At 31.1% G+C, this 23798-nt stretch overlaps 1 protein-coding gene across 1 annotated transcript; it reads left to right on the top strand.

The window, feature by feature from the left end:
* Positions 1–11680: 11680 nt before the first annotated feature.
* On the top strand, positions 11681–16014 carry LOC146943674 (Magnesium transporter CorA-like family protein). Its single transcript, XM_085741950.1, has 4 exons — positions 11681–12962; positions 14432–14511; positions 14994–15258; positions 15350–16014. The coding sequence occupies exons 1-4, from the start codon at positions 12176–12178 to the stop codon at positions 15616–15618; spliced, it is 1401 nt and encodes a 466-aa protein (XP_085598076.1). The 5' UTR covers positions 11681–12175; the 3' UTR covers positions 15619–16014.
* Positions 16015–23798: the final 7784 nt, after the last annotated feature.

The following is a 23798-nucleotide window of genomic DNA, read 5'->3' as shown; positions in this document are numbered from 1 at the left end:
AATAACTTTTTTATATTTTAATTTTAACAATGTATTTATTCAAAATTTTGAATCAACACTTAAAAATACCTCAAAGATAGTCAAGTTCTCTTATAACGAAACGTATTTTTCGAAAATACCAGTTAAATAATCTGCATGTAAAGTTGTCATAACAACACAATAACTCTTCGAGCATAAGAAATAGTCACTTTGTCTTTTTAACAAACCAACTAGTTCCTTGTTAATGTCAAGAAAACATTATTGATACAATAAGTTGGATGAGGATATGATGGTAGTCTTTGAGGCCATAAGCCATGTAGCTTAAATTTTTCCACACATGAATCTCTATGAACCAACTTTGAGTAATAACAAAGTAATCAAATACTCCCTCTGTTTCAAAATGAGTGTCGCTTTAGCTAAAAAAAATTGTTTCAAAATGAGTGTTGCTTTCAGTTTCCAATGCAATAATAACTTTTTCTTTTCAATTGTACCCTCCAATTAATACTCTGCACACTACTTCCAAAGTATTACTTTTAAAACTAACCAATAGTTAATAAGGATAATTTGGTAAAATAATCATTCTCTTTCTCTTAATCATTGCATTTCTTAATATGTGTGTAAACATCTAAAACGCCACTCATTTTGAAACGGAGGGAGTAAGTCTTGTTGTGGCTATGCAAATGTGGTATTTGCAAATAGTATCAAGAAGAGTCAAAACGCAAAACAAAGGCCGGTGGAACCCATGGTATGATATGGTATGCAAAGAGAAAAGTGTAAAGGAAATGAGAAGAGAAACTAAACGAAAAGTTCTCAACTTGTTAATTATGTTTAAAATATTTTTATAATTTTTTTTCAGAAGAATAAGAACCCTCCTTGCAATGTTATAGTGTGATCAACATCAAACATAACAGAGTCTGATTTTAATGCATCATCCATAAGGTTTATTAATCAATGATTAATACAAAATAAATCATTTAATGATGATGCAAAAAATATTAAAACCTAACAAAAAAATGTAACGTCAAAAACAACGCAATTGTCATTGGCACTTGAGTCAGCAAAGAAAACTGAAATAATAGAACATTTGTTTTCTCCTAAAGAATTACACTTTGAAGAAAGATTCATTTAAAGTACATGATTTTTTTCATAACCTACATGAATAATTAAGACCCGGTAAATATCTTAATTTATAAAATGCCTACAATATCATGATAAGAACCCAAATATTATATCTATGTTAAGGATTAAAGAATAAAATTATAACAAGAGTGTATAGAGTGTGTACGGGGCGTAGCCCTTCATATGGGAGGGGTAGCCTTGGCTACCCAAAAAAAAAATATTATTCTTGAATTAGTCGGTATGTATCTATTCCTGCTACCCTAAATAATAAATATTGAGCTACCCCAAACAAGTTTAGTTGCAAAAGTTAGCATAAATAATAAAGTAAAAAAACTACTACAAAATTAATAGATTTATTTGTATTGGTTTGGTACTTTCGGTCTCGATAACAACAATAGAGAGACCTTTTTCAACAATAAAAATTATCAAGACAATAGTCGTAGATAAATTAAATGGACAATGAGTTTCTTGCAAATAACTTATTTATTTATATTTGAAAAGACACTATTAATCTATTATTAAACAAACAGTTGATGAAACTAGGGTTCTTCAAATGCATTTTGCCCAACGTTTTAAAATAGCGATTTTTATGTTAAGTTTCTAAGATTTGTTAATTTTAGTCCTTAATTTTTTGTTAGAGATTAAATTCAAGACTAAAAACACTTTTTTTTTGTAAAATTTTAAAAAACTGAGAAAAAATTGAATAATTTTTTTAAGGACTAAACCTAAAAAATTATAATTTATGGGACTAAAAATATATTTTATCCTTAAATTTAATACGTCTGTTTTCAAAAAAAATTCTTCTTTATAGTTGGCCCTGCATAAATTTTTCGCGAGCTTCGCCGCTGTGTGTACATAGAATATTGTAAAATATAGCGTGTTATAATCATTCATTAAAAAACAAATAAAAGAGTGTATATATAGAATATTGTAAAAGATAACACGTTTTAATCATTTCTCTTGATCTTTACTATATATAAAAGAAATACTTTTTTTTTGGCTGACTTTTTCACTTCTAATTATACCCATAAACAAATTTGATTATAAGAATGTTATTTTTTTGGTGTTATTCAAAAAGATGAGAATTTATATATATTTGTTATATTGTTGGTAAGCTTTAAAAAAAATATGTATAATTTGTTACAATACGAAAGTGAAAATATTTATTATATATACCTATAATTTTAATCAAAATAAAAATAATTTAATCAAAATTTCATAAAAGCTGCTGTTAGTAATTTACATACATTGGCACAATACATACATGGTATAAGAGAATACATGCTTTTTGGCAGAGTTTTCACTTACAATTATACTCTTAAACAAATTTATCAAAAAAATGATATGTTGTAGGTGTCATTAAAAAAGAAAAGATAAGAATCTAAATTATATTTGTTATATTGTCGGTGTCATCGAAAAATACAAGTATAATTTGTTTCGATATGAAATGCAGAATATTTATATATAGGCTTAAATATGCAATTGGGTGTCCCCGTGAGTTTAGCTAAATTGGTAAGGACAATGCATAATATATGCAAGGTCCGTGGTTCGAACCACGGACACCACAAAAAAAAATGCAATTGGTCCTTAAAAATATAGTTCCGTCTTTTAAAAAGGTCCATGACCCCACTTTGAAGCTAATTTGGCATGATTTTGGCCATGTGGCAGTTGCTGACTGTGCAACTCTTGCAACGTGGCGTTGACGTGGCATGCCACGTAATATTAAATTGTAAAGAACATTTTTAAAATTCTAACGATTATTATGCAATTGGTCCTTAAAAATATAGTGAGTTTTGATTTTGGTTCTTGTATTTAAAAATATCAAAATAAATTTTAAAAATATAAAAAACAATTTTTTTTGGTTACAAGGGGAAAAGAAACGAAAAGCAAAGAAAACAGAAAAGAAAAAAGAAAAAAAGAATTGAGGCTAGCTAGCCCCTAGGGAAGAGAGCTCCCCAAGCATCATCTTTAATTAGTTGAATCATCCCATGAGGAGGTGAGGCATGAATCGTCAACATAGAGTCCGAAGCCGCTCCTAACTTTGCAAGAAAAAAATATAAAAAACAATTTAAAAATATTAAAATAATTTTCCATTTTTTTATTAAATAATTTTCAAAAATTAAAATTAAATTTTTTGAAAATTACATAATTTGAAATTTTTGAAAATAACTTTTTGAAAATAAAATAAAATAATTTTTTTAAAAATTTAATTTTCGTAAAAGAACCCAAAAAAAAATCTGAAATAAATTTTAAAAAAAAGTTGTTGGAAAAAATCAGAAAATTATATTTTTTAAAATACTGACAATTATTTTCCATATTTTAATTTTCAAAAATTTATATTCAGATTTTAAAAAATTATATAATTTCATTTTTTTTCATATTTCAAAAAATTATATAATCAGAATTTTTAAAAAAAATTAATTATTTTTAAAAATTATTTTCAGATTTTTTTAATTTTGAAAAACAATTTTCATAAATTTAATATTATGTGGCATGCCACGTCAACGTCACATGGCAAAAACTGCACAGTCATCAACTCGTAAATGTACATACCCACGCCACTTCAGCATTTTGGTGGGCCCAGAGACCTTTTTAAAGATTTTTTTTTTTTGCAATGACCTTTTTAAAATTGTTTTTTTTCAAGGACCAAAACCAAAACTCACCATATTTGCAGGGACAAAATGCATATTTAAGCCTTATATCTATATCTATAACTTTTTTCTGTGGTGGCCTGAGTTTGAACCTCAAACCCCTGACCTTGCATATATTTTGCATTGTTCATATCAACCGATTTAAGCCCACGGGGACATCTATATCTATAACTTCAATCAAAATAAAAAGAATTTTGATTAAAATCAAAATTTCACAAACATTAATTTTCGTAATTTATACGCATTGACCCATCAAACGTTGGTGATTCCGATGATTTCTTAATATTGACAGAGTCGTTTTTTTTTGAAAGTTTTGACAAGTCATTTGAAATCCTAAAATTTCATAGTCATTTTAAATCCTTTAAAATCTTATGATAGTAAATCTTTTAAAATCATTATAATTTTTTTTAATTCTTTTTTTGTCAGGTAACCTAGTGACTGGAATTCACACATTTTTAATGTGGAGAAGTGGGGTGTCTGGGGTTCGAAATCCGATCCATACATATAATATGCATTCGTCCCTACCAACTGACCTAAGCACTAGGGGACAATTTTTTTTAATTCTTATAAAATAAACTCTATTAGACATTTTTATTTAAAGATTTGTCCTTTTTTTAGGACACAAACAAAGATTTGTCTTTTAAAATCTTAATCCACCGCTAAACTCTATTAATTTGAAGAGAAAATCTTCCTTGCACACAACCCCAACACGTCATCCTTGGACACAACAAGTAAAAATTTGACACATGTCAAAAACCTCTAAAACCAGTTTTTGTAAAAACCGGTTTAAAAAGTCCCAAAGAAAATATTATAAAAATCCAAAAGGAAAAATAGTTTTGTTGCCATTTATTTTAAATCCTAATTACCAAGAAATATATCTGGTTAAAGCACAGATTAAATGGTGTGATGAAACAGCTACTTATTATCTAAAAGAGAGTTTTGACTATCATCTCTTTTCAAGATACGTAGTTAAAGCTGAACAACTCAGAAACAGTCTTAAAAAACTAGCAAGATAATCCATGGATGGATTAATAAACCCATTTGGAAGAATAATACCACAACCATTCATATTAAAACCTAATTATAACAATATAATTAGAGTGAAGAATCAAATTAGATGGTTAAGAGAAACAGCATTCTGGTTTCTTATAATAGAAAATAATTACTCTTTATACTGGGAATATGAAAATTTTGCAAATCTTTTAAGCATAGAGATACAAGAATTCCTACATGGCTAATAAAGGACTTGGAGAAAAAATACAAGATATTTATGAAAAAATAGTTGTTTTACAAGAACGACTAGAAAAAATAGTTTCTTTCATAGAAACTTCAACAGAGTACTGGATAGATAAAGAGTTTAAAGAAAAACTCGAAGAAAAATTATTAAATTTAGAAAATATCCAAAAAGGGTTAGATGAAAAACTCTGCTTAAAGATAGACGATCTAATTGATCTAATAAGCCTTTTATCTAAAAAAGATAAAAGTCTAACTTTAGAAGATCTTCAACTTCTTTTCAAGGAGGGGGAAGATGAGGTAAAAGAAGTAGTAGAAAAACCCTCGCAAGGAATACAATTTTTCGCTCCTAATTATTAAAATGGACGAAACAGAGGAAGAGATAGCTAACCAGCTACAAGAATTACAAACCTTAATGGCTACACTAGATATTAACGAAAAGAATAAAAATATTGAAAATCCAGAAGACGGATATAAATTTGTCTATGATTTTTCAGAAAGTGCAGATTCAGAAAGTTCTTTAGAAAAATTGACCGATCAGAATATAGGAGAAAAAAGAAATTTCCTAAGAAATTTAATAAACAAAAATATTTTAGGTGAAAGAAAAAATATCCTAAGAAGACTTCATGCCCCAAAGGCAAGAAGACATGTACATGTTGGCTATGCCATGAAGAAGGACATTATGCAAATGAATGTCCCAAGAAGAAAGAATCTAAAAAAGAAACCTTAAAATTAATCTGGCATGTAGGCTTCGAACCAATAGAATCAGATATAGATTCTGATGAGAGTAGTATTTTTGAATATACTACTGAAGAAGAATTTGAAGAATGAGTAGGAAAATCCTAAAAGAAGGAAATCCTAATTCAACATTTATTCAAGTTATCTTGAATAAAAAGAAAATCATGGGTTACATTGATACTGGTGCAACCCTATGTTTTGGAAGGAAATCCATATCCAAAGATTGGATTGGATTAAAAAAACCAAAAGAAATAATTATTGCTGATAAAACAAAACATAAGATATGGTTTGTTTTAAAAAATGTTTTCATAAAAATTGAAGATAAATATTTTTATGTAAGATCAATTTATGAACATGATTCTGGAATAGACTTGATAATAGGAAACAACTTTTTGAAGTTATATAGTCCTTTTATTCAAAAGCTTGATACTATAACATTAAAATGGTTTAATGTAAACAACCCAGAAGAAAGTGAATTTGTTACAACAAACATTATAACAAAAAACGAAATTTTAAGGGCAATAAAAGAAAATCTCAATGTACTTAGATGTATGTGGGATAAAAGAAAGTTTTACTTAACCACTGAACAAAATCTAGGATATCATCTAGATCAAGTTTGTTCTGAAAATCCGTTAGATTCTGTAGTAAATAAAATACAGGATTTAGTTGTTATAAAACTTAAAGATCCTAAAAAGGAAGTTAAAGTATTATACAAAATTCCTTACTCAGGAGAAGATAAGGAAGAATTTAAAAAAGAAATAGCAGAATTATTAGAAAAAGGTCTGATAAGTGCTTCTATTAGTCCACATTCAGCGCCGGCTTTTTATGTTAGAAAACACAATGAGATAAAAAGAGGAAAAGCTCGGATGGTGATTAATTATAAAAAACTTAATGAAATGACTATAAGTGATTCTTATAAGTTACCAAGAAAAGATTACATTTTTGAAAAAATAAGAGGATGTAATTGGTTTTCATCCTTAGATGCAAAATCTGGATACTGGCAGTTAAGGTTATCAGAAGAAACAAAACCATTAACAGCTTTTAGTTGTCCGGAAGGACATTTTGAATGGAAAGTTTTACCATTTGGATTAAAACAAGCACCATCAATATATCAAAGATTTATGGACAATACTCTTAAAGGTCTTGATCATATTTGCTTTGTATATATCGATGATATATTAATTTTTACCAAAGGAAGTAAAGAACAACATATTAAGGATGTTATGACTATCTTAAATAGAATAAAAGACAGAGGAATTGTTCTATCTAGAAAAAAGTCAGTACTTTTGAAACAAGAAATTGAATTCCTTGGTCTTATTATAAGAAAGGAGGAAAACTCGATTTATCACCGCATGTTCAAGAAAATTTTTTACTTTTTTCTGATCAATTAGTGGATAGAAAACAAATCCAAAGATTTTTGGGATGTTTAAATTATATTGCTAATGAAGGATTTTTACAAGATTTAGCAAATGATAGAAAAGTTTTACAGAAGAAGATATCTGAAAAAGTGCCATGGTCATGGACACATAAAGATACTGAGGCTGTAAAATCTTTGAAAGAAAAATTAAAAGTTTTACCACAACTATACAACCCAACAGAAAATGATTTTTTGGTTGTAAACGTTGATGGAAATCAGTTTACTTGGGCTGGAGTTATGAGAGCTCTACCTGATGGAAAACAAAAACTGGGATTAAATCTCAATGGATATGTTGAGGATGAAACCCCACAACAATCCTATACCATTGTGGGCGCAACCCCACAGTTAAAATCAGATATCCCTAATGGGCGATCAGATAAAACATCAGTTTCAACTGATACAAAACTTGATTATTCAAGTAATAACATCCGAATTAAGGACAAAGATCTTGTCTTATGCAAGTATGTTTCAGGTTCTTTCAAAGATGCTGAAACAAGATATCATATCAATGAGAAAGAAACTCTTTCTTGTTTAAATGTTTTAGAAAAATGGAGAATGGATTTAATTCCATCAAGATTCTTACTAAGAACTGATTCAACTTATGCTAGCGGATTTTGGCGCTACAATTTAAAAGTTGATCATAAACAAGGAAGACTTGTTCGATGGCAAATGCGCATCCAACAATTCTATCCTTATATTCAACTAATAAAATCAGAAAACAATTGTTTTGCAGATACATTGACAAGAGAATGGAGCAAGCTCTAAAAGTTCTCTACAATAGCTTAAAGCAAAAGGATGAACAAATTGAAATCCATAGCCAAAAGCTAAAACAGCTCTCTTCAGAGAGGGGGGAGATGATTAAGATGATTGAAAGTTTAACCAAGATAATAAATGTTGAAACTCCAACAACAACAGAAGAACCGACAAAAAAGACTTTGAATGAACAACAAAGTTTTTCATCAACATCTTCAGCAGGTTCTATGCCAGAGGAAGATATGAAAAAGTCATGGGCTGAAAAAGTTGAACAAGAAGATGAAGAGTCAAAAAATGGTTTAGACCAACCAAGCGATGCTGTCGATCCACAACCAGAAAAGAATGTGTATGTCATCTTTGATGGTCCGATGAAAGGCATCTACAACAATTGGGCAATTGCAAGCCTTCACATTAATGGCAAAAATGTCAGACACAAAGCTTATCCAACAATGGAAAAAGCAAAAGAAGCTTACAAAGCCTCCTATAAAGAAATGACCATTGCTAAAGAAATTGGCCAACCATCAAAAATGGAGTCAAAGAAAAAGATCTCAGTGGGATCCATAATAAATCTCCAGAAAGAAAAAAATAAGCCAAAAACCCTTGATGATTTCATGGGAAAATGGAGATGGCTAGCAAACTTCAAAGAAGAGTTAGCAGTTGAGTGTTTTTACCCAGTCAATACCACACATGGGGTAAAAGCTAATACAGTTCCTGGAATATCCAAGGAATTACTTAAAGAATTATATGATTATGGAATGCTTAAGACCGTATATCTTGAAGAAGGAGAAGGTCGCAGGTTCCAAGAATTGGCTGATCTTCCAAAAGAAATTGGTGATACAGCAAAAAGGTTTAATGACTTCCTTGCTAAAGGAAGAGAAATATATCTCCAGTTCAAACAAACCTATCCATGGTTTTTTGAAGAAAATAATTTCATGGCTGTAAAACCAAGAACAGTCATCAAAATAGGAATTTCAAATAAAACTTATCTACCTCCAAATTCAGAAAGTATTGGATGGACAGTAGATTCGTTCATTTATCAAATGAAACGTTTTTACGATAATCTTATTAGATATGGTTCTATTAATTATAAGGTTCTCTACACTACAGAAACCTGTCTTATGGTCTGCGATTCGAAGAAGAAGGTTTCAGAGAAACACCTTAAGCAGACACTTCATTATGAAGAACTATTCTCAAGATTTGAGAATTCTCTTTACCAAGTTCCAGATGAAGTGCAACAGGAGTGTTGCCAATATTTTTCAAAATACAAAGGGCACTTATGTAAATGGTGTGCAAAAAAGAAAGTGTCGGCAGAAGAAGACAAGATACCGACAATCACAGTACCTAAAGATAAGGCAAAAGAAAAAGCCTAGACACGCGTCATGTAGATGACCGTAGGAAAAAAGATGTAATAATGGAACCTTATCATCTGAGTCAGATGGGGTCCATTTAGTTGAAAATCTTATCACCTTATGTGATAATGCTTTTACTTTTTTCTTTGCGTGTTTTGTTTGTTTTTCTTTTGAGCTGGAAGGAAAGTGACATGTGACCTACTCTGTAAGTCCTTTCCTCCTATAAATAAGAGCCTCGATGCTCACTTGTAAATTACAACTAAAATCAATGAAGTAAGTACCTTTAGTTTGTGGGAAAGAACTTCGCAGGATTAGGTTGTCATAGCAAAATTTTAAGTTTTTAATATCAATAATCGAAAGATTATTTCAAGTTTCATCAAATAATCGAAAGATTATTTTAAATTCCAAAGGATCGAAAGATCAGAGTCATCAAAAATCCAAGACAAAGTCAGGTATGATTTTAAATAATTTAAATATTTTATAATTCTTACATTTCATGATGGAATTTAGCATGAAAAAAGAAGGTTCATCTGGTTTTATAGCAGATGTATTAATAGATCATATAGAAAAGGTAGATTTTACCTTAAAACCTGAAGAAAATTTCAAACAAAAAAGTATTTTTTCCTTGATAAAAGAAAAATTATCCAGAGAAAACATACTAAAATACGGAATGATGGTAGGAGAAGTTGCCATACCAATGGAATCAACAGACGGATCTGTTGTAATATCCTTAATTGATAACGAACAAATTAATAATAGATTAAAACATCTATCGTTAGAAAAAAGACAGAAGATAGGATATATTCATATATCGACTATCCAAATAATCATAAAAAGTACTTTTATGAAAGGAATAGATGCAGAACTAGAACTTCTTATTGAAGATGCTAGGATGGATGAAAAACATTCACTAATAACCCAAGGTGAGGGAAATTTAAAGTGTGGAAAATTAAAATTTGACATAAATTTACAGATAGGTTTGAGTTTAAATGACATAGATCTAGACAGATCTCTAGTAATTCATTATAAGCTTAAAGACCAAACCCTCATGAAACCAGGAAATCATCCTTTTAGTGTAAGTTATAAAATGAATTATGCATTAAGTAATTCTCATTACAGTATAGAATTTAGTGGAAAAGAAAAAATACAAATAGATGAACTATTTGCCCCACTAATAAAATTAGAATCACCAATTCTAAAACCATTAAAAAGGTCAAAATCTATTATGACTATAGAAAGAACACCTCTTCTAAAACAAGAAGAAAGTACTAGTGAACCAAAGTTCCTACCAGCAAGAACTTCATTAGATAGTAATGAAAAGAGAAAGCTTAATAAAACTTTATCAGAAATAAAAACGGAATTGTTAGGCATCAATAGAAAACTATAATGCCAGGAATAACAATAAAAAATGAGTTAAGTTTATTCAGAAGAAAACTAGATAACCTAGTTAATAAAATAGAAGAAAATTTTTTAAGAATAGAAATGAAAAATACAATTTGGGGAATCCATGATCTAATGATTTTACAAATTTCATACATAGATGAGATGATAAAAGAATTAGAAGAAACAGAAAATATTTCTGTTACCCAAAAGGAAAGAGCCACAACCCTGTTATGGCCATCTCAAAAACTAACTGAATTGGAACAATCTTTAGCAAAAATTATATAATGCCTGGTTTAGGTCTTATAACAGAAGTAAAACTCTTTAAAGAAAGATTAGAGAACATAGTCTCTGATATAGAATTTTATCATAGAAGAATTGTCTTAAGGCAAATTCTTTTTCATTCCAAAGAATTAGTACAATACCATATAGAATATATTGAAGACTTTTTAAGAGAAATAGAAGATCTAGAAAATCTTACAAACACACAAAAAGAAAGAGCTAAAACACTCTTAAAACCATTTCAAGGTCTAATTAAAATCGAACAAATGTTAAATCAAGTTCGAGAAAATTCCGCTGGCGACCCTGCGCCCAACCTGGTATCAGAGCCAGTATTACAATTCTAAGGGATGAAGATAAAAATGAAAATAAAAATATTATATTTTCAAAAAAGACAAAAACTTATCAAAGTCGCTCTTTTGCTTAACCAACTTAGTAGAATCTTATATGAAATCAGTTAATCTTTTAACCGATTTAAAAACTCATAGACATGAGTTGCCAAAATTCTATTGGCTGTGCCCAAGAGACAGGTGTTAGGCCTGTGCCTATGCAAGTGTTTCTCTAATTTGAATGAAATACTAAATTGCGGCAACGAATGTAACAAAAACATTAAAGTGAAGTGGGTGTTCCTGGATCTTAGCATAGAGATAAGAATCCCAAATTAAAATCATAGGTTAGATTTGGAAATTCGAAAACGAAGTTTCCTCGAACCTCAACTACCTGATTTTGAATTTTGTCACATTCTTCTGTTACTTTATTATTATTAATCACTTTCTCTCACTATCATTCATATCTCTCTCCCTACCCTTTGATTTTTTCCTTATTTGTGACGTTTTTGCTCTATCCAGATTCAACCTCTCACTTTTCTATTCATTTTCTTCGTTTTTTTATTTTTCTTTCTCCATTTGGGTATTCAATTCATCAAGGTAATGTATTTCTAATTATTTTTTTGAAAATTCAATTCAGGGTCTGATTCAAATTGCATAAAGTTTGGTTTTTTAGAGGATTTTTGTGAATAATTCTATTGGGTGGTTTGAATATTTTTCTGGGTTTTTCTTATTTTTAGTTATTTTGGATCAATTTGATATTGGGTCATCTTTTATTTGTGGAATTTGGATTTGAGATTACAATTGGGTTAGTATAGTTATAGTATGGTAATGCATGTAAGATAGAAAATTTGAATATTGAAGTTGGAATTTTCTGGAACAAGTTGTTTGTTTAATAACATATTGTGCATTAGTGTTAGGAGAGTGTTTTTGGGGTAATTTGTGAAAGTTATGGAACTAGCTAGTAGGCATAGAGTAATGGAGAATGGGGGAGCTGAGGAGATGGATGTTGAAAATCCTGTGGATGAGCATAGATTCTACCCTTCTCATCCTGTAGGTTTGGTGAAGAAGAGAGCTTATATATTTGATGGTTTGGGGAATTTTTATAATAAGGAGTGGGATCTGGCTGATCTTTATCAAAAAGAAGAAATGGAATCGGATGCGGTGGAAGGTCGAGGGAATGAGTTTTCTTGGTACCATGTGGAACTTCCAAAAGGGAATCAGAAGTTGTCGCAATCTGCGCAGGACTTGATTGGTGTTTTATGTCCGCCATTGAAATTACAGGATATTCTTTCACTTGTTAGTAATGGGCCCTTTTGTGCACATGTAGACGGTGCACTTGTTTTTCGCGTCAATTCACCTGGCCCTCCTTCGAGTGATTTTACATTTAGACTTGCTGCTAGAGTTACTGAAAATTCGGTGATTACAGTGTCCTTAGGGCGTGTTCCTCGGTTAGGTTTCTCACGTATGGGTGAATCTTTACTTTCGGAAATTCCTAGAGTTGAAAGCTCCTCTCGTTTTAGCGGTCAGCAGAGGGAAGGAAGTGGGACTGTGATTAAGGAGCATGTTCTTGAATTCTTATTGACCATGAATCATTCCGAGGAAGCTGACAATCCTGTTCCTAGATCTGTCTCGAATCTTGTGGTTCACATAATTGATACGCATGTAGACCAGCTTCAAGATCTTGTGACAAAGCTTGAGATGGAGTTGGACTCTGTCGAGCTTGATCTGGATAAAGGTAATTCCACTGTACACTCTTTCAACCCTCCCCAGCACTCTTATATTCTCTAACAATGACATCAATAATCACAATTTATATGCTTGCACCGTTCCTAGTTAAATGGCTTATAGGATATAGTCATTGTCAACTATTATTAGTTTTTTCTTTATACTTCAAATCTTACAAACTAAAGCCGCTCTCGATTGCTTGAAGTTTACCTTAGTTTCTGTTAAACTGACTTAAAGGAGTTGTGATGTAAATTTAGACGTACTTTGTTGTCTTTTTTTGGTAGGAATATTGAAGTTGTCATAGGGATGACCTTTGAAGTTTGTGATAATTACTTTGATTGATTGAATGTAATACCAAGACCCTGTTTAGATTAGCTTCTAACTTTTGTGAACTTCTCAAAGAAAATAAGTTTGTGGCTATTTTTATACACAGAAGTCCTTGCATACTTACATAAAAGTTAAGGTACCAAAATCTAATTTCAGCTTAGACGAAAAGCTATTATTTATTATTTGAAAAAATATAATGTTATTGCAAGTTCTTTTTCTATTTAAAAATTGACTTGAGAGAAGATTTATGTTATGGTGAAATGTAAAATAAGGGCAGGTTAGTGAAATTTAAGGGATGGGGAATGAAAGCAATTATATCATATGAAAAAAATATTTTATTGAATGAAAAAAAGAAATTCCTCCAGTTTCATCTAATTTCAAGTCAAACATGTAGGATTTATTTCCATTTCTCATACCTTAATATTTAGACATGATAGGTAATGTCTATGTGATAATGGATTTCATGAAAACCTGTACTTATCCATGCATCATAGTCCATATAATGTATTTTGATTTGACTCTTGCTGAAAATTTTGATTGAACCTTTTGTCCAAAACATAATCTTGATCTTGCATCCTTGTATCTCCTTTTTTTCTCCTGTAGTTTTTGGGGTCCTCGGATGCATACTGGGTGGTGGTAAAACATCTGTGCCTTCAAATGTTTTGACCACTAATATGCAGCGAGGAAGGCCTTGTAGACCATGGTATTTTACAGAAGATACTGTTTGGGTGGATATTCAATTGTTAATTGTATTTACATCACCTTCCCTCGACTAATAGCCAAAATTACGGGAAGAACTCCTGGTACGGCTTGTTTATAAAAGAATTATAATGTCCACATGGCATCACAAGCCAAAAAGCCAAAATTACGGGAAGAACTCCTGGTACGGCTTGTTTATAAAAGAATTATAATGTCCACATGGCATCACAAGCCTAAACTATGCGAAGAATTCTTGATATAGCTAGTGTGTTAAATAATTAGAATGTCCAAATGGCATTTGATGCAGTAGTGTAGCGTAAGACTTCAAAGTTTTCTGGCAAGGTTTTTTGTTCATCTTGGTGGCTTTTATGTAACTGTCATATTTGCTCCTTGATGTACAATATTTGAAGAATTGAATTAAGGAGTTTTTTTTTTTTTTTTGCTTAATTGTAGGTGGTTATGCTCTGAAGAAGCAAATGCTAGATGATAGAAGATTCCCCAAGATACATATTAATTTGCAGCGGCTCCTGCAGGTGATACTATACTTTTTTTATACATTCGTTTTGGTTTAGTTTTATAGACCCTTGAGAGGAGAAACAGAAGTCTTCTACCTCGATTTTAATTAACTTTCACTAAAGCTCAGAGTGATAAATATTAGTGAATCATGAAAAGGGATGTTATAGTTTTGCAATCAAGCATAAGGATTGAGGTCTTGGGGGTTCCATCATCATAGTGTAATCAATGGCATCAATACTCAATAAAGATGTCTTTGGTATTCAATATAAGACAGATTAATCTGGGAGAGACGGTATAAAAGGAAGTTTATGTGTTTTATTATGAGTGGTTGGCGAGCTTACGCAAAATTGCCACTAGAAAATGATTCTTTATCTTGTTGGATGGAAAAATAAACAAGGATAGTGTTGTTGTTTCCATTATATTCGTTCTCGTATTTATCAAGTTTTGTATGGACTGAACTTCCTTTTCGTGTTGCATCACCTTAAATTCTCTAATTCAGGTGATTGCCCATGGAGAACAAGTGTATCTTCGTGTAAAAGAAAAATCCTCTTCGAAAAGATGGTTATCTATTGAAGACATTAACTCCCTTGAAGAACTAATTGGAAGGTTGAGGAGGCTAAAAGAGAATGTAGGGTTTATAGTTAATCGTGTCACGGCAATACAGGCTAGTCTTGACAGTTGGCAATCGGAGCAAATAAACCGTAAACTGTACTATCTCTCATTCCTTTCAATAGTATTCCTCCCCTTATCCATCATAACAGGAGGTTAGAAATCTGCTTATACATCATTTTTTATAATTCACATCTACATGCATTGCAATACTGTATGGTTTTGATTTTTGGACTCTGATTGCAGTATTTGGCATGAATGTTGGAGGAGTTCCATGGACAGGTCAAAATTCCCCGGAGCTAAAGGATGGTTTTCGGAACGTCATGTTAGTATGTGTCGCTATGCTTGTTCTTGTACTACTCTGCTTCCTTTTTCCTGCTCTTTATATGCGGATAGTTGCTGCTTGGCGAGAAAAGAAAACTCTTGGAAGAAACTGGTCACTGAACAAGAAGTCGTTGCTCAGGAGACCGTTAAGAATAGATGATACGGCGAGAGGGGGTTACCTTCGGATTTAATGGTGATGCAGTGTCTGCTTCATTTCACTCATCCTACTAGCGAACGTTCAAGTTACACTATACTTTGGGTTTTGAAGAATGTCTCGCGCACAAGCAAAAGCAACCGTATCAGCTGGTTTTCTTCAATGGTTAATACAGAAGAAACTAATAAAATTGACATTTAGTGGTCAATAAAAGAATCACCAGAAGCACAAATCGAATCCTCATGAAGCACAGATTCTCTGGCTGATGAAATGAGAGATTGTAATCAAACCAAGATTTTTGCTTATTCTTTCATTTTTTCCCTTCTTAGGGGAGGGGTATGTGGGCCCATCAATATACATTTCTTTAACAAAACTTGTACAGTGTCTTTTTTTTTTTCATCTGGTTAATGGCAGATATTTTGATTTAGTATCATATTATGAAATGTCATTCTACCCAAAAAAAATTATGAAATGTCACTTGGAGCCTCGTTTGGCCCGTAATTATATTGGGACTGAATAATAATGCTTGTGGTTAGAAATGAATACGCTGATTACAGTTTTCCTGCTCTTTTCAAAAGCTCAATCCTTAAACTTTAGTGATAACAAAATTCTTGTTTACATCCTAATCATAATCACATTTGTAATCACATTGCGAATTAGTGTTTAAGGACACTTTTAAATACGTCTAACGGGGTATATGCTAACATGTGTCGCAAGTTAAAGATTTCAAAAACTGAAATTGTTTTGGAAAAAACAATTTTTGAACTTATAATGAATTGAATGCTCAATTTCTAAGACAATATTTCTACATATAGTTCTTTAATATACACTTTTAGGGCACTTGTTAAAATTTTCCTATGTCTAATAAGAAGTTTTTTTGTGCAAACTATTGTGTATTTATTACATTTGAGATAGATAACCCCCTCCATCAATTATTATAAAGACCTTCAACAAATTTTACACGTATAAAATAAAGTAGTTGTTTTAAATTTTTTTTACAGAAATATATAATTTTTTAAAGAAAAAGTATTTTATTTCTAATGATCCTTAAACAATGCAACTATTTTTGCGAGATATAGTTGTAGGCAAAGCAATATTGAAGCCAATAGTTCCCTAAAAAAAAATATTGAAGCCAATAGTTTGGCCTGTCTAGGTAGAATTTTATATCATCGATTAGGCAGAGGAATGCCCCTTTTATTGTACCTATGTAAAACTGCATGCACAATCTAAACAGTTGTATTTGCCCTCTAGTTTTTTGTTATCTCATAATTGGTACGGAATTTTAGTAGCCGTGTATAATCTCCACCAAAGAGGTACATAAGGTGAGTTCTCCTGTCCTAACCAAATTTTCTCCTTGCGCAAAAGTCAGGGATCGAACCTCCAACTATTTGCTTAAGAGTCTAAACTCTTTACCATCTCGAAAGCTACCATAACCACCACTGTTATTATCATTGTCAAAAGCACCACCATCACCACCTAGTTCTGTAGATTTCCCAGTGTAGAGGTGCACTACTTTTTTTAGTTAGGACAACATGTTATGTACATCGTGATATGACACTTTTACAGACGTATACCTGAAACCCTCACCCAATGAGTTCAAACTTTTGCAGAAATTAACAAAGAAGTTAAATAAAAAAAGTACAAAAATTAATTTCAATTTATCCAAAAAATTATTACCATGAAAAACCCATAATTACTGTATAATACAATTTTAATATTTTATTACTTAAACAAAATGTGGAAAAAGGAAAAGTCTAAACCATCCCATCTTCACTGTTGTCCCCAGCTCGTGGAAATATTGGATACACTCTGTGCATGCCTCTATCACAACTCACAAGTCGTTGATAACATATCCAAAAAACAATGAACATCCCAACGCTACGCACAATGAAATCACAAAAAAACATAAGAAAAATCATATCTGTGTGGAAAAACGAGACACATGTGAATGATTCTAGACAAAAAAATGACTCTAAGGAAAGATTTTTAAAAAGAACTTCAAGATAAGGTGAAGTTTTTCTTTCTAAAATAGAAAAAAAAGTAACGTCTCAATTTTTAAAGTCTCGTCGTATCTTGATAAGTATGAAGTAATTTAACAATTCATTTTCTTTCGATATCTCTATTCTTATCACATCACTATATCACATCACCATGGCTCTGTTTGGTAAGCCCACCAAATGAGCTTATAGCTTATAGCTTATAGCTTATAAGCTCGTTTGACAAAATAAGCTCTGTTTGGTAACATTTTTTTACAACGAGCTTATAGCTTATTTCACGAATTTCCACGAGCTTATAAGCTATTTTTCAGAAGCTATTCCAAGTAGCGTTTGAGCTTATAGCTTATAGCTTATTATCATTTATTCCATTTTTACCCTTATTATTTTAACTAAAATCCATATTTACCCTTTATAATTTATTATACTTGAAAACTAATAATATAACGTTATTGTGCGACGTATTTTTTATACTACAAAGTATGCATGCTTTTATTTAGCACTCTTTCAATGTATTACAATGCAAATGACACCATTTCGTTTCATGTAATGACACATGCAATTTTTTATATTTCCCAACTAATAAAAAAAAGTTTAATTTTCCTGGGTATATACTGACTACCAATTTTTTTTTTTTTTTGTGTTATTCTTTTAACACTTTTTTCTTCTAATCTTATCGATGATTATTTTTAACTTTGTTTATAGGATAAAATTTTATACTTTAATCATTCATAAAGTATAAAAATTGAATGAAATAAACTTAAAATAATTTCTTAATGAAAAATATATGTTGATTATATTAATAAATTTAAATGACTAAACATCTTAAATATTAATTGGTATAGATTGTATTATAAACTCTTAAAAACATTATTATGAATAAAACATGTCCTTTTATGTCAATGTACAACTATCAGCTAGTTGAACCGCTAATTTTACCAAACACTTTAATTAGCTTATCAGCTATAAGCTATCAGCTAACTTATCAGCTAAAAGCTATCAGCTAGCTTATAAGCTATCCGCTATTTTTACCAAACAGAGCCTATATCTCTTTTTTCCTCTTTGTTTCAAGGTGTATACACCCACGTGGGTGTACACAATATTTTTCTTATTTTCAGTATTTCTATGAATTAAAAGCCATCAAGATGCTCGAATTTACATAACTACAATTAAGTCCAAATTCACTTTGTAAGAAAAGGTCCAAATCCTTTCGAAAAGATTTACTAATATATTCATTTTACTTTGTTTCCTAAATATTTTTTTGGTGGTGCTTTGTTCCCCTAAATTTCCCGGGATTAATTTTAAAGTTTTAATTGCGTTAACTACTCCTTTACAAAAAAAGTATACTTAAATAATAAATACTCATGTAGGTGTCCAAAAAACTATCTCATGTTCCACGAAGGGTAAATCTGTAAATTTTAAAAATAATACAAATTATTACAAAGAATTGATTAATCAAATATTTAAGAACGGTTATAGGATTATGGATTTATGAAAACAAAAAATCTGTAAGACTTTTAATCGTCCAATCCTTTTACCATCCAATAGAGTAGCGTGCGTAAACTTCTACATCATAGTAATATGACATAACCACATACATAAAACTCATTTACATGTGAACGGAAGTCTTTTGATGTAGAATTAAGGTACCTCCTGCGGTAAACAATTTTGTTTGGATACTGGCAAGAAATTGTGTGTGCAGTTGTCCACTATCCACGTTACCTTGACGCTCAAGTCAATAAAATTAAACAACATGAGTAGAGTGTATTTTTAGTAGAAAATTATGTATTTTGCTTTGCAATGAAATTAAAATATTTACATGCATGGTTGTAGAGCTGAGCTATTCTTCCATGGTCACAAGACCAAATAAATAGCCTTTGAACACACTCACATGAAGAGATTATCTGCAAAATATTTATTTATTTTTTTAACAATTTTCTTTTTATCATTAAAAAAATACTTGTTTATGTGTGTGTGACCAAACACTATTTGTTTGGTCTTGTGACCATGTTAGAATTTCTCTGTAGAGCTAGTCGTTTGGAGGTGTTACAAACAACATGTGCATAGATAATCCAGTGACCGTTAAAGATCATTCATACATATCACAACGAATAATTTGTAAAATGACAACGAAAACAAATTTTGCTACAATGAATAAAGTAGTATGGCCTAATACGTGTTTTTTGACAAGAGAAACTATATAAAATAAAATAAAAATACATAGTGGTGGTCCCCATTCAGTTCTTAGTAGAGCACCACCGTCGTGCATTAGCGTTTACATGTGCGTGCTGGTGGCATTTAGGGTGGGTGAGGGAAAGAGTTTCCCACTATGGGAAAGTTATTTTAAGCCAATAGATTAAAAAGATGTATTGATTTTATCATAGTCTATCTGCACTGTATTTTTTCTCTTTCTCTTTCTCTTTCTCTTTCACATTGTCTTCATCCTCGATGGCACTGGTTTTTTCAGAGATCTGAAATTTTACATTCAAAAGCTCATCAATGACCTTTCAATTCCATGCTCTGAAAAACAAAACCCACGAACAATGTTTTGAATAAACTATCAATATTTTGAGGTTTTATTTATAAGAAAAAAATCTAGAACAATATAAAATAGAAAAGAATCTAAGAATGAATTCTTAACGAAAGTTTCAAACTCATGGAATGAAAATAGTAGCTTCTGTTCACTAATCCACCACATCCAAAGTTATTTTTTTTTAACTTCTGTTCATTTTTTTTCATTTATGTTAATTAATCAATGGATTTTAGAAATTTAACAGTTAATTTTGTGCATAATTTGAAGGAATCAATTGTGAAAGGATTTGGGTTTGCAGAAATGGTTTAAAGATTGCAGGGCTTGATTCAAGAGATGTTCGAATTAGAAGTTGATTATAAATTTCTCAACTGTAAATGTGAATGTAAATTTTCAGATCTAAAAAAATCAATATTGATGAGGTTGAAGACAACATGAAAGAGGAAAAATAATATAGTGTGCACAATCCATGATAAAATCGATACTCCTCTCTAATCTAGTGGTTAAAAACAACTTTCCCATAGTGGGAAACTCTTTCTCTCACCCACCCTAAATGCCACCTTGCTAGCAAGTAGCTAGGGTTGGGAATAGGCCAGGCCGGCCTATAGGGGCCTACGACCTGGCCTGTTTTGGCCTGGCCTGGCCTGGCCTGTTTAATAGATAGGCCTAGGCTTAGGCTTTTTAAAAAGCCTGTTTAGTTAAATAGGCCAGGCTTAGGCTTCCAGAAAAGCCTGTTAAGCCTAATAGGCTGGCCTATTAATACTATTTATTAAAAAATGTTTTTTTATATTAAAATAATTGCATATATTAAAAATATAAATATCTTTTTCTCTATCTAGTAGTCCCATAATAGGCTTTGTTGTTATAGACTTTTAAGTAGGCTTTAATCTAGTTGAAATTTACTTGTAGTTAAATAGGCTTTTAAGTAGGCTTTAAGGCTTGTTTAGCTTATTTAGTAGGCTAAATGAACTATTTGATGGCCTTAATATAAAGTAGGCCTGTAAGTAGGCTTTCAGGCCAGTCCAGGCTTTTAAATAGGCCAGGCCAGACCAAGAAAAACGGCATATGATAGGCCATAGGCCAGGCTTAGGCCTGTAAATTTTTTCGTAGGCCAGGCTCAGGCCTATCAAAGCCTGGCCTGGCTTGGCCTATTCCCATCCCTACAAGTAGCAAATTACTAATAATAACAACCAACTTGATTTATTTGCCACTATCTTGCCAACGTCATGTGGATAGCGATAAGAAAACTAGTACTCCCTCCGTTTCAAAATGAGTGTCGCTTCAGCCAAAAAATTGTTTCAAAATGAGTGTCGCTTTCAGTTTCCAATGCAATAATAACTTCTTCTTTTCAATTATACCCTCCAATTAATACTTTGCACACTACTTTCAAAGTATTACTTTTAAAACTAACCAATAGTTAATAAGGATAATTTGGTAAAGACAAATGTTAACATGTGCCCTCTAGGGCACATGTTAAGGAGCTTTTTATAGAAATATACGCATCAAAAGTCGTGTAGTCAACTTCTAAAAAGTTAAAATATCATGTTTTTCAATGCAAAGTTGCTTTTTTGGGTTCCTTAACATGTGCCCTTAAGGCACAAGTTAACAAGACCCTTTGGTAAAATAATCATTCTCTTTCTCTTAATCATTGCATTTCTTAATATGTGTGTAAACACCTAAAACGACGCTCATTTTAAAACGGAGGGAGTAGTAATTAAAATACAGCTAGCAGCTTTGGGATCATACATGTATCCTCTGCAGTCTGCCTCAAATTTTAAGCATTTTCATATCCTTGTCCTTGTGGTTTTCTTGAATTTATATTCTACCACTCATTACATATGCATGATGTAGTCTGGTCTCAAACTAAGTGTGTGAAATATTTAAACATGCATGATTCGGTCAATATATAGTGAGTGTAAGTCAAGTAATAGAAAAGGCCAAATACCTCTCTGGGTCCTTTAAGTTTCACGTTTGTTTCAGATAGGTCCTTTAAGTTTCTAAGGTTTCAGATGGGTCCTTTAAGTTTCGAGTTTGTTTCGGATAGGTCATTTAAGTTTTTAAGGTTTCAGATAGGTCCTTTAAGTTTCGAGTTTGTTTCAGATAGGTCATTTCTATCAACCTCGGTTAAGCCAAAGTTGATCTGTCCGTTAAGCCAAACTCGAAACTTAAAGGACCTATCTGAATCCTTAGAAACTTAAAGGACATATCCGAAACAAACTCGAAACTTAAAGGATCTATCTGAAACCTTAGAAACTTAAAGGACCTATCCAAAACAAACTCGAAACTTAAAGAACCTATCTGAAACCTTAGAAACTTAAAGGATCTATCCGAAACAAACATGAAACTTAAAGGATGCGGGGAGGTATTTGGCCGATAAAAAATAAACAACCAAGATCAAATAATGTGTATCCGGGAACAATATTTTCTTTCTTTTTGTAGATAAAGTGAACAATATTTTATAGGTAAAATTTCAGAGTTCAAACCTCAAACTAATTGACAAAAAACATGGAGACTCTCTTTAGATACAAGTAAAAGTTATTTATGAAAAAAATATGTGTCGTTAATCCCAAATGAATAACTTAAGGGTATTGGTAACAAGTGCCCTAATACTATTGTTTAAGGAACTCACTAATAGAAAATTTATCTTGAAAATACAAGTCAAACACATATAAAAAATCATAACTACACAATTTTTAATGTAAAAGTTATTAATTTTGGATGCTTAAACAATGTCCTAAGAGCAGTTGTTAGCATTTTCCATAACTTAATGATATGAATTGGACCACCAAATAAGTTCAATGTATGAGGTCTAATAACACTTTTTTTTTCCCTCTTATAAACTAACACATTCAGATATATGTAAAACATTATCATCATTATACATTGGGTATGGTATTGAGTAAAAAAAAAAACTATTTTTAGAATGAATAATGTTATATGGACACCTTTTATTCCCATACACCGTTGTACACCCCATACATTAGGAAGAGAAAAGAGGAGATGAAAGAGAAAATGTGTTTGTGTGAGGTCCACATAATCACGTGTCAGATTTTTATGTGGGTGTCAAGGGGTGTGTTGTCAGCTACGGGTGTCTATATATATCATAGCTCTTTTAGAATATTCTACTTAAATACGTTGCCCATACAAAACAATTGATTAATCTTAACAACCGCCTACATCCAAAAAAAATAGTACTCCCTCCGTTCCAAATTATAAGAAGAAAAAAAAATCACACTTATTAAGAAAACTAAAACATAAGAATTTTGAGTATAGTTTTTTGTGTTTTCTTTGGAAAAAGTTTTATAGGAATATGTAAAAACAATTTTCATTGGCTATTGGTTATGGAAAAAATGAAAGAGAGAGAAAATTGAATGTAATTTACATTTAATTTTATGAGAAAAAACAAAAGTTTTTCTTGAAAAAGAGATTTTTTAAAAAAACAAGATTAAATAGGATAAAAGTTTGTCTTTTTTTCTTATATTTTGGGATAAAAAATGAGTTTTTTCTTGTTTATAAGTTCAAATGACACATTTTGTAAATTAAATACTAAAGCACCAATAAAAGCACTTGATAAGGAATCAATGAGAATCCAATTTAATAGCATGCAGAATCCAGCCACCAACCGGAGAAGATAACAACTTAGTACTACAAACAAGTCCCTATAATAACCCCTTTCTCACTCCCAAATCCAAT

This window comes from Medicago sativa, chromosome 2 (genome assembly GCF_051527215.1).
Source record: "Medicago sativa cultivar Bolivia chromosome 2, Bolivia_mono, whole genome shotgun sequence".
NCBI lineage: Eukaryota > Viridiplantae > Streptophyta > Magnoliopsida > Fabales > Fabaceae > Medicago > Medicago sativa.
Note: the sequence above shows the minus strand (reverse complement) of the source record. Positions and strands in the feature narration are given on the sequence as shown.

Coding starts and splice junctions, on each gene's coding strand:
- LOC146943674 (XM_085741950.1), top strand. CDS start 12,176: ATGGAACTAGCTAGTAGGCATAGAGTAATGGAGAATGGGGGAGCTGAG. Junction 14,512..14,993: donor ATTTGCAGCGGCTCCTGCAG/GTGATACTATAC, acceptor TCTCTAATTCAG/GTGATTGCCCATGGAGAACA. Junction 15,259..15,349: donor CTTATCCATCATAACAGGAG/GTTAGAAATCTG, acceptor CTCTGATTGCAG/TATTTGGCATGAATGTTGGA.